General features: G+C 41.5%; 1 protein-coding gene across 1 annotated transcript in view; it reads right to left on the bottom strand.

Annotated features, from left to right (window-relative positions):
• Window positions 1–11,525, bottom strand: part of GRID2 (glutamate ionotropic receptor delta type subunit 2) — a gene marked incomplete at its 5' end in the record, with an annotated part of 242,365 nt that extends 230,840 nt beyond the window's left edge. Inside the window, one exon of the mRNA XM_039332164.1 lies at window positions 11,328–11,525. Coding sequence (XP_039188098.1) covers window positions 11,328–11,525 — 198 coding nt within the window. The remainder of the gene's footprint in view (window positions 1–11,327) is intronic.
• Window positions 11,526–12,133: the final 608 nt, after the last annotated feature.

The raw sequence follows: 12,133 nt of genomic DNA, 5'->3' as shown, positions 1-12,133 counted from the left end.
TGCCAAACAGCCTGCGCCTGTCTTCAACAGTGAAGGGACACTGGGTAGAAAATAAGAAGCAAAACCATTAGGACAAGATTCAGCATCTGCATTTAAAAAACAAAGGCCACTTTTTTGAAGACAGTGAAGTCCACATTTTAGATAGAGAGGACCGATGGTTTGAAAGAGGGGTCAGAGGCCATCTATGTCAAAATTGAGCAGAGGAAGAGGGATATGACATCATCTATCTTCAGTCTACAACATAATCCTTTCAACAGTTCCAAGATAGTTTCACACTCATTTGCACCACTCAGGTGATCCAAGTGGCCTGAATGACTCTCTAAAAATGCAAATGACCAGCTGTCTGTAAGGAATATAAATCCTTCCATTTCCCACCATCCAGTCAGAGCTGAAGAAACTTCTTGGATGAGAAGCAAAATGTCTTCAAAGAAAAACAAGAAAGTCCAGTTGCTTCCTGAAAAAGCACCGTTGGGTGATACATTGCATGTACTTCCAAGTTTGTGGGATTGTGATCAGCAATGTATTAGATTGCATTGTACTCTCTATATTAGCTTGCATGGAATAGCAATAGCATATATTGGGTAAAACTGAATTGTGGTTGTGTTTCAATGAATATCTGATGATAATGATCCTAAGAGTAGAAGAAATGGGGCGTTGTCTTACCTGAACGCCTTTTCTCAGCATGAAGATGTAGCATCCACCGATTGGGTAATCAAAGCCCTCCTACTCAGATTTAGACTAAGACCAAACTTTAGCCACGCCTCCCTTGGGCGCTCCTTTCCCAGTTTTGTCGAGGCGAAGCATTCATTAGGTCTGACACAGTAGCTCCTCCTGAAAAAAATCTGCCTAGACTAAGTGTTAAGGGTGGGTGTGGATGCTACATCTTCATGCTGAGAAAAGGCGTTCAGGTAAGACAACGCCCCTTCTCCAGCATGATAGATGTAGCATCCACCGATTGGGACATACCAAAGCCACCTGTGTCCCTGTCGGGAGGGAAGTCTAGGCTTGTGGCTCATGCGTAGAGACTACCTGCTGCAGAACCCTTCTGCCGAAGGATGCGTCTGAGGCAGCGAATTTATCAAGCTTGTAATGCCTTATAAATGAAGAGGGGGAAGCCCAGGTGGCTGCCCTGCAAATTTCCTCAATCGAGGCCTGAGTGGACCAGGCCGCAGATGTAGCAGTGCTACGTGTAGAATGAGCAGTGATGTGAGGAGGAACAGGAAGAGACTGAGTCCTGTAAGCGTGAGAGATGCAGGCCCTAATCCATCTACCAATGGTCGAGGATGATACTTTCAGACCCATGGAAGAAGGTTGGAAAGACACAAACAAGGCCTCCGATCTACGAAATGCAGCGGTTCGCTTCACATAGTGATGCAAAGCCCTGCGTACGTCTAATGTATGCCACAATCTTTCAAGACGGTGAGAAGGTCGCGGACAAAAGTCCGGAAGAATCAGATCTTGATACCTGTGGAAGCTAGTATTGACTTTCGGAATGAAAGAAGGGTCCAATTTTAGGATCACTCTGTCATCCAGAAAAACACAAAGATCCTCCCTGATTGAGAGTGCAGCAAGTTCCGAGATGTGTCTTGCTGAGGTGATGGCTATCAAAAAGGCTACTTTCAATGAAAGGAAGTGTAGTGAACAAGATCTGATGGGTTCAAATGGTGAACTGGTAAGAACCTGCAGAACCCTTGGCAGGTCCCATATGGGATATCTGTGTACTACAGGGGGACCTGTATTAACGGCTCCCTTAAGGAAGGCCGTAACAGCTGGATGATGAGATAGCTGTACCTGATCCTCGCAAATGAGGACCATGGATAATGCTGCGATCTGCCTACGGATGGTATTGTGAGACAGTCCCCTGTTTAGTCCGTCTAAAAGGTAGTCCAATAATATCGGAATGGTGGTAGCCAGTGGGTTGACCCTCCTGGTGTTACACCATGCACAGAAACTTTTCCACGTGGCATCGTAGATCCTGTTAGTGGAGGGACGTCTGGAGGCTTGAATTATAGCAATCACTCCAGTCGAATAGGACTGTCTAATTAAGCTCTCCCTTTCAAGTGCCAAGCGGCTAGTTGAAGCCACTGCGGGTCCGGATGTTGGAGCTGACCCTGACTGAGGGAGATGCGATCTGCTGGAATCTTCCAAGGTGGGGAGATCGATAGGTCCACGAGATCTGCAAACCAAGGACGCCTTGGCCAATGTGGGACCAGCAAGATTAATTCTGCCCCCTCTAATAGGAGTTTCCTGATGACAGCTGGAATCAGGGGAAGTGGAGGGAAGGCATACAGAAGTCCCTTGTGCCATCTGCTGCGTAGTGCGTCCGTTCCCTCCGCCCCCCGTGACGGAAACCGCGTGAAATACGTGGGAAGCTGAACATTTGCTGGCGAAGCAAACAGGTCTACCTGAGGCTGCCCGAACCTCTCCGATATTTCCCTGAAGAGGTTCGGTTCCAATCGCCACTCCGAGTGGTCTATTGTCGCCCTGCTTAGAGAATCTGCCTGACGATTCTCCTCCCCGGAAATGTGTTCTGCTCTGATGGATTTCAGATGGGATTCTGCCCACAGACCCAATGCTAGGGCTTCCTGCATGAGGGACCAAGATTTGGTCCCTCCCTGTCTGTTGATATGAGCCTTGGCTGCGACATTGTCCGTCATTACCAGGACATGATTCCCCTTCACTATGTTGGAGAACTGGCAAAGAGCCAGGTGTATTGCCCTGAGTTCTAGCCAATTTATATTGTGCGTGAGGTCGTGCTTGGACCATTGACCCTGAGCCATATGTATCTGCATGTGCGCTCCCCAACCGAACAGACTGACGTCCGTGGTCAGGATAAGTCTGTGAGGCTCCTTGAAGAATGTCCCCTTGTGTATGGCTGGTGACCCCCACCATCTGAGTGACTGTAGAGTGTGGTACGGAACTCTCACCTTCCGTGTGGAGGCACTCATGTTCCGCTTCTGGAAGGGAAGCAGGAACCATTGTAGATGTCTGGAATGAAGACTGGCCCACGGCACTATTCCTAGGCAAGAAATCATCTTCCCCAACAGCTGTGACAACTGGACAAGGGGAACTACCTTCTCTCTCTGGATCCTGCGAACTAAGGATCTGATACTGTCCCTGCGTTCCTGGGAGAGGTAGACCTTGCATAGGTCTGAATCTATCACCTCCCCTAGATGCAAGATCCGAGTGATAGGGGTGGTGTGGCTCTTCTTGAAATTTACTGAGAAGCCGTGTCTCTGAAGTGTCTCTATTGTAGTCTGTAGATCTAGTTGAGCAGTGTGGAATGAACTGGGCTGAATGATTATATCGTCCAGGTAACATTGTACTCTTACCGGTATTAATCTGAGATGTGCCGCTAATACTGCCAGTATCTTTGTGAATACCCGTGGTGCCGAGGATAGACCGAAGGGAAGTGCCCTGTACTGATAATGTCTGTTTGCATGGCAGAAACGGAGGAATCTGCGGTGATGTGGTCTGATAGGAACATGAATGTAGGCTTCTGTCAGGTCTATGGAGGAGAGGTAATCTCCCTTCCTGACACTTGCTAGAATGGACTTGAGGGACTGCATTTTGAACTTCCTGTAGATTAGGAAGCGGTTGAGTCCCTTTAGATCTAATATCGCTATCCATCCCCCTGAGGGCTTGGGAACCACGAAGAGAATGGAGTAGAACCCTTTTCCTTTTTTTCCGGAGGAACTGATTCTATGGCTCTTATTTCTAATAAGTGTGATATTGCTGTGTCCACTAGTTCGGCCTTGTGTGCGTGTCTTGAGGCGGGGCACTGAAGGAAATGGTCTGGTGGTATGGACTTTAGTTCTAGGGCTAGACCGAATCTTATGGTCTCTCTCACCCAGGTATCGTTTGTGGTGACCTCCCAAGTGTCGCTGAACAGGGTTAAGCGTCCACCTATGGGAGGGTCCAATCTGGCGTCACTTAGACCTTCGGAATGGACGGCCTCCCGCCCCCCTGAAGGGATGCTTGGTCTGGAACTGACCCCTGGCTCCTGAATTCTGGCGGTCCTGTTGGCGATCCTGTCTGGGGGAGAAGGATCGGGAACCTCTGGGCCAATCCCAGGACTGCCCTGATCGAAAGGGCTGCCTCCATCCCCAAGAACTTCCGGCCCTGAAGGACTGCCTGCGAAATTCTTGTTGAGGTCTCCTATCCGTCTTCTTGGACGGATGAGCTAAGGTTTTTCTCTTATCCTTCCCTTCAACCAGGTACGGCTCTAGGATTTGGCCAAATAAATTCTTGCCACTGTAGGTGTCTGTAGCAAGACGCCATCTTGACTTTAGGTCAGCCCTCCACTGTTTGAGCCACATGAATCTGCGGGACGCAACTGTGGCTGCAATAGATCTGGCCGAAAATTTGGTGGAGTTGAGGGAAGCATCTGACATGTATTCCGCCGCTGTTACTAGTTTACCTAGAGTATGATGTGCGCGTACCTTGTCTGGAGGAATTAATGCCTGTAGTTCCCGGAGCCACATGATAGAAGTTCTCGTGAAAAAGGACGAGGACAAAGACGCCCTGATGGCCCAGGCAGAGGCCTGGTGAGCCCTGCGGAGAGAAAACTCAAAACGTTTATCTTCCGCCTTGAGATGTTCGGCCATGTCTCCAGGAACAGTGGATGTGGAGAACAAAGATGTTAATGGAGCGTCCACTGTGGGAACCTCTAGAAGGGAAGAGAATGCAGAAGATACATTATACAATCTCTTTTCTGTGCTGTTAGGAGAGGGTAGGGTGGCCATTGAGGTCCACTCTTTTTCCACCGTCTCGTGGAAAACAGCTGGACAAGGAACTTGTTTTTCCTCTACCACCTTTCTAACAAACAAAGGGTTTGACTCCTGTGCAGCCGAGGTAGATGGCTTGGGTTCCTGCTCCGAGACCAGGTTGGCTGTTGTGCAGGCTTTTAACAAAAGAGATTTGAATAGGTTTGGATCAAAAAGCCCCGATGTTGGGGTTGGATCCTGATTTACCTCCTCATCCTCAGACATAGGTCCTTCAGTTGTCACCAGGTCAACAGATTCAGTCTCCCCAAACTGAGATGAAGTCTCAGAAATACCTGAACCCGCTGACTGGGGACGTCCAGTGTGGTCTGCGGGCAAGGGTGGAGAAGGTGAAACCTGTGAGGGACCAGCTGCTAAGGAAGAAGACATGAATTGATTGAAGGCCTGGTGCATAAAGCTCTGAAACTGTTGAGCCCATAAGGATCGCTTAGCTGAAGGCACACCAGCAGCGGTGGTCTCAGGAGTATGCGTACTAATGTTAGCAGGAGAAATGGAAGGCCCTGGCAGAGGGGATATAGGGATATGTTGTCTAGGGGCAGATAGACTGACCTGTTCAGTTCCCCCTTGAGGAGACCCTGCCCTGGGGGCTTGATAAGATGGCACCAGTGAGGGCTCATAAGGTGAGCTGGCCAGAGAAGCAGGGGGAACCAATTCAGCTTCTCTGGACCTGAGCCTTTGTGGTTTGGAGAACTCTTGCTCCAGTGCCTGGTGTCTCCTCGAGGCCTCTCGCTCAGCAGTCTTGGAGGGTTCTTTGGTTGATAAATGCTTGGTTTTAGCTTTTTTCTTCCCCCCTGTATTTGAATCAGAGGATCTGCGTTTTGCTTGAATGGGGGGAATATCAGAACCCTGCAAAGCCTGAGGAGACTCACCATCTGCCATTGTGCCCAGGCTTTCCAGGTAGGAGAAGCCCTGGGGTGGGGGTAACTACGCAGATCAAGTTGTCCAGGAGGGAAGCTTCCCACGCCCTAAGACAACCACAATGGCAAACAGCCAGAACAGCTGTCTAAAACTGTCTGCTGGGCCCTGCCGGCACAGTGCCGGGAGCTAAACAGAACAGGTCAGGAACCCCACAATTTAAGATAATAGGTGTTATTATTGTTATTATTATTTTTATTTTATTTTATCTTATTTTATTTTACTTTTGTAATCAATCTCTGAGAAGCAATGCGTCAAAAAAACAACAGCTAAACCCCCAAGAGGACCCAACGCAGTGAGTCACTAATGCTAGGCCTAAATTGGAGGCAAACAGCAACCTTAAAATGGCGACCACGCCCAGTACCAAATTCAAAATGGAGGCCGCAGGTCTTCTTTGTGCCTAAAAATGGCCTCTCCTCTTAGTCGGGAGCTGTAAGACAGCTTCTCCAGCCTCGTCTTTGAAGTCCCCGTTCAGGCAGGTAAAAAGACGGAGGGAACCTTACACACACTTCCCCCCTTACAGCTATAAGGCACCACAAACTACTTGCAATTCTGCAGCCTGGGGGAGTCTCTGTGTGATCCTGGATAGAGCCTCGTGGCCACGAGGCAAGAGAGAAGCTCTGGTAATCGGCTGAATTCTCCAGAAACGCTGGCAATAAAAATTGTTATCACACACAAGGGAAGCCTCCCTCAGTGTGCTGAACAGATACTCTGAGCTGAAAACTGCCTCAGCGGCAAAGCTCCGACGATCCACAAGGCCAATTAGGCCCTCTGGAAAGCAACTCTCCAAGGTTGCTAATTCACTGTCCTTTACTAAAAAAACAAAAATTATGTAAAGAGTACACTACAGGAAGCTATATTAACAATCCTAATGCTACACTATTTAAACTAACAATTGCTGAGGAGCTAACAAAACTGTGTCCTCTCTGAGCATAGACTAAGACAAAACTGGGAAAGGAGCGCCCAAGGGAGGCGTGGCTAAAGTTTGGTCTTAGTCTAAATCTGAGTAGGAGGGCTTTGATTACCCAATCGGTGGATGCTACATCTATCATGCTGGAGAACAAATTGTCCCAGAGACTTCCGGTCCTGCGTAGTAGCGACTGGTCACGGGCTTGTGGACCCTTGCACCCCACAGCCAACTTTCGTCTTGCCTGGAGACCCTAATGTGTCCACGCTGCTCTGGAAAGGCAGTGAATAAAGAAGGGTGCCCTGTCGACTCTGGAATGATGGTGGTCTTGGGGAAAGCCTTCTAACCCGACAGGAGAAAGGCTGTATTTCATCAATCAGCCCAAGCTACTTGCAACTGGAGTCCAAAAGAACTAACCAGCACTACAGTAAACAGTGTGCTTGAAACTGGGTGAGTAATCTGATTTTCCCTTTTCTATGCTACATTTAATTTCCTGAAAAAGTTCCCCAAGAAACAAAATGCCTGCAAAAGTGAAAGAGGGGGACTTCCACCCCATCCTTATACTAAAGGAAGTGGCAAATTAAAATTTCTATGGAGAATCAAAATATATGGTAGTGAAATAAATTTATAAACTTGAAAGCTAAAATTTAACTTTGGACAAGTTTAAGATTGTTGAATGGTTAAGACTCTCATTTTAAAGACCATTGTTCATATTGAAAACTAAATAGATGCTGACACTTAGTGGTGAATGAAGATTATGACAGCTATGATTTCCATAGAGAACTTGCCAAAACCTGGGAAAAGCTAATTTGTATTTGTGACCTTCAAAGCTTTAAAAATAAAATACAGTTGTGACCAAAACAAAAGACAACAATCTGGGCTGCAGACAAAGAGAGAATTATAAACTTTAGAAAAAAAATATTTTTTGAACTCTTTGGATTACAAATATCTATTTAACTGGGACTCTAAAGCTATTTGCAGATAAGAAGGAAAACTCCAACTTTTGGCCATCATGGATCAGAGACATGTAGACAGAACACACCAAGAAAACATAAATACCTCTCAGAAGGAGATATATAGTATACTGCAATTAATTCAAATAACACTGAGTTCAAATCACAAAGAAATCCAAAATAACTTTGAAAATACAAATCAATCTATCTCTAAGTTAACTTTATAACAAAAAAACTTCCAGGAAACAACAACAGAGAAGGAGCAGACAAAACAAATAAGTGGACATAAAATTGAAAATAGAGACTCAAAGACGGAACTTAACAAAGCAAGAAAACATGATTTAATCCTAGTGGGAAAAAAAATTACAAGAAATGAAAAAAACAACTCATCCCTTAAGACTACAAAATAAATCTGAGGACAAAAAACAGATTGGATAAAATGGAATGTAGAGATGTTAAAAACATTAGAGAGAAAGGAAATGATAAGAGAAGCAAAGAAAAAGAGAAAAACATTTTCAAGAAACATGGAAAGGCAAAAGCCTCACATAAAGATACTTTATTCGATTTACTTCTTATACCTAGAGCAACAGTCATGAATATATGGAAAAACTTTTTGATTCAGCAAAACACATTGATCAAGAAAGATACTGATCAAAGGAAAAAGATCAAAGTGAAAATTAAGAAAATAGATGGGATCTACCAGAGAGAATATTTAAAAAAGAAACATTTGTTTGAATATGGTTAAAGAAATAGAAAAGATTCTGAATACATATGTCAATCTAAGAGATATGAATTCCTTAAATAATGCTGTATGCTTCCCCCCCTTTTTATTTTATTTCTTGATATATATTATATTATAAGTAATATAATACTGTTGAAATGGCTTAGATGAAGGAAATGTTTTAGATAATTAAATGTGTCTGAATTTAGGGAAATTATAAAGTATAAAAAAGAAAAAAATGTTTTGAATAAGAGTTAAAGAATTACATGACTAGGCACATTAAATGGAATATTTAAAGATTAAATATATTTTTAATCATGGTTAAAAAGAATAAGAAATTTTGGGAATGAATATATATTAGTTTAGGAGGAATATATATTTTAAGTAGTATTTTACTTTTTATGTTTCTTTATTCTTGCTCTCTTTTCCTTTTCTTTACTGTTTTTACCTATTCTTTAAGAAATGTAAAAGTGGTTTATATGGGAAAAATAGATCCAAGAGGTGGTTTATATGGGGAAAATGGATTTAAATCTTTAAATGTAATTAACTGTTGAGAAAATCTTAACCAGCAAGAATACTTTGAACTTTATGGGAGAAACAAATCTAAATAAGGACTGTAACAGGATATAAGATGAGGCAACCAGAATGATTAGATAGAAAAGAAATATTATATTGATGTGATCATTATTTCTAGGAATATTGGGAAAAATCATATATGTAACTGTTATTTATCAAAATAATAAAAACTGTATTATTTCAAGGTTCGCAAAGAAGACATTTTTGGGAAAAGGAGAAATCAACTAAATGTACTATGTGGATTATGGATTATAGAAACCAATTGTTAATGATTTTTCTTTACAAATGTAAACCCAGCAAACACACTGTTTACCAACCATTAAGTGATTTATGTTTTTTAAAAATCAATAAAATATTTGAAAAAAAAGAAAGAAATCAAATTGTCCCAAAATTTCCCTTTCACTTGGTATAAAAAGAAGAAAGGGAGAGGGGCAATCTTATTAATTTAGCTCTTCATTCAATTTTCCTTCTGCCAGTGTAACTTAGTCCCTTTTTAAGAAGCATCTTCCACTTCCTTGCACCTTCTATTCAACTTTCATCTTGATGGGAGGAAAGCCTGAACTGTCTGTCATCAGTTACGCTAATGGTTGCACCAGGAGTAAATTAGCTAATGGACTCTATTTTAATCCTTCTTGAGTGGAAACAATTAGACACAAAAAGCAGGATTATAGATCTGATTCTTCCTATTGTGTTTACACTATAACTAAGCAACAAAACAGAATAACACAGTTGGAAGGGGATCTTCTAGTCCAAATCTCTACTCATGCAGGAGAGCCTATATCATTCCAAACAAGTGGCTGTCCAATCTGTTCTTAAAAGACTCCAGTGATGAAGCATCCACAATTTCTGAAGGCAAGCTGTTCCACTGGTTAATTGTTCTCACTGTTAAGAAATTTCTCTTTAGTTCTAGATTGCTTCTCTCCTTGATTAGTTTCTTGTTTTGCCTTCTGTTGCTTTGGAAAATAGGTTGACCCCCTCTTCTTTCTGACAGCCCTTCAATTATTGGAACTCTGCTATCATGTTTTCCCTACTCCTTCTTTTCACTAGGTTAGACAAACTCAATTCCTGCAATGATTTTTCATATGTTTTAGTCAAGTAAGAGTAAGAACAAGTAAGAGATGGAACTGTTAGAAAAAGTTGAATGCAATAGAATTGTGATACTTAAGTAGTGTGAGCGGTAAATGTCAAACAGATAGGTCCAAGAATGATTGTATACTAAATGATGTATATTGAATACAAAACTGAGTGATTGATATAAAAGAAACACACTGAAGTATTTTTGTAATTTAATGGAAATGTATAAAGACTGAATTACAAAAGAAAGGAAGGAAGGGAGGGAGGGAGGGAGGAAGGGAGGGAAGATGGAATGGAAGACAAAGAAACCTATGGATGGATTTGAAAAAAAAGCAATATAAAAAGCAATATACGGATGTAGCTGAAACAAGAATGGTTTGTAAGAACAGAAAAACATAGGATATAGTGATTGTTATTAGTATAACAATTAGTGTAATTTAGCTATATATATTTTTCCTATCTCAACTTTTCTTTGATTTAGTTAGTATTCATTACTCTGCATTTTACTCCAAAAGAGAATACATTTCTTTCTTTATTTCTTTCTCTCTTTCACACGCACATACTGACATGCACAGAGACACAATCCATCCATCCATCCAACTATCCTTTGGGTTTTTTCCACATACAGTAAGTGCAAAGAGCTACAGCAGTTTACTAACTAGTTATACTCTTCATTAGTAATAGAAAAACAAAGAAAGCTCTTGTCTGTTTTTTTAACATAGATTCTCATTTGAACTTGAATAGCCTCTGAAGCTATATTTTGCATTGGGTGGCATTTTATTTGAACCACCCTGTTCAACTGCTGTGCCCAATGTACACATTTACATATTTGCATCATCATCATCATTATCATCATCATCATCATCATCATCAAGTTGGAAGGGACCTTGGAGGTCATGTATTAGTATATAATGTATCAGTATACTTTTTTCCATTTGTTAAAAATCTTGAAACAATCTGGGCCAGGTTACAAGTAAAAGAAAATGGGAAATGGCTGATGAACTGTTTCATCTGACATCTTTTCCACAACACATTAACCTCCCCAAGATGCTTCTTTATCTTAATCATTATCTTTATTTAAAGATAATGATTGTACTTCATTTATTTTATTAAATTAAATAAACAGTTTCCAATCACTCTAGAGAAATATTTTTGAACTCTATCAAGAGTAATCTGACTCACTGCAACACCCATAGGTATTATAATGACTTGTCCACTTTCTTGGTCTTTTTAAAGCTAAATGTGTTCTAATTACTGTTCTAGTATTTAACTGAATTTCCTTTTATTTGGGCTTGGTCTAATGACTAGAACTAATTGGGAAATTAAAATATAAAATAAAAGTATATACATGACTTGCCCACTGTATGTTTTCAGTCAGTGGTGAGGATTCTCCTTACCTTTAATACTAGTTCTCCTATCAGTCCATTCCAAGTCCCATTCTCCAGTGGAAGTCCATATTTCTGATCTGGTGCAACATAAATTTCATATGTGAAGCCAAGGTAAGTAGATAAAGATTCCAGGACATCAATTGAAAAACCCTGATATTTCTTTGTTTTGCCCAAAACATTTTCAGACACCATCACAAATGGTTCCTCCTATACAGAGAAGAAAAAGAGTAACATTATGGCAAAGGAAATTCATATTTTCAAAGATTTTTTCACTATTCTTTACCCCACTTTCCTTCCCTCCTTTTTAAACTTGTAGAACTTTGAGTGTTTATTGATAGATTCTGGTGTTTCATAGTTGTTTAGTCCTAGGCTATTATTTCTATTTTATGTAGTACAGAAGAGATGTCCTATTATGAATTGTAAAGCAGCTCAAGCCTAGAGGTAGAATGACTTTTCTTCCATTCTTGATTGTCAAATAACAGTACTTCAAATGAGTAACAATGTGTTGTAATAGAATAACATTTTAAACAGTACAATTGTCTAATTTTCTTGGAAAGCTTGTTTCATAAAAACACATATGAGTTCAAAGAGTAAGGCACCATGCATTGTAGGAATCTGACTATGGTCCATTACAGTGAAGTACAGTATATATTCCAATTCTCAAAAATGGGATTGTTATGAAGACGAATGTGCTTCTGGACAGAGAAAATAAGAATGCAGTTAAACTTACTGAATGCATCTTTACATGAAAATGGAACTGTATATCCTCATTCAGAGTTAAGTATTTCCAGTAGAGCTATGAATGTTTTTGTGAC

This window comes from Crotalus tigris, unplaced genomic scaffold, assembly GCF_016545835.1.
Source record: "Crotalus tigris isolate CLP2741 ecotype Arizona unplaced genomic scaffold, ASM1654583v1 scf7180000024451.546054, whole genome shotgun sequence".
Classification (NCBI taxonomy): domain Eukaryota; kingdom Metazoa; phylum Chordata; class Lepidosauria; order Squamata; family Viperidae; genus Crotalus; species Crotalus tigris.
The sequence above is the reverse complement of the archived record's forward strand: the minus strand, read 5'-3'. Positions and strand labels throughout refer to the sequence as shown.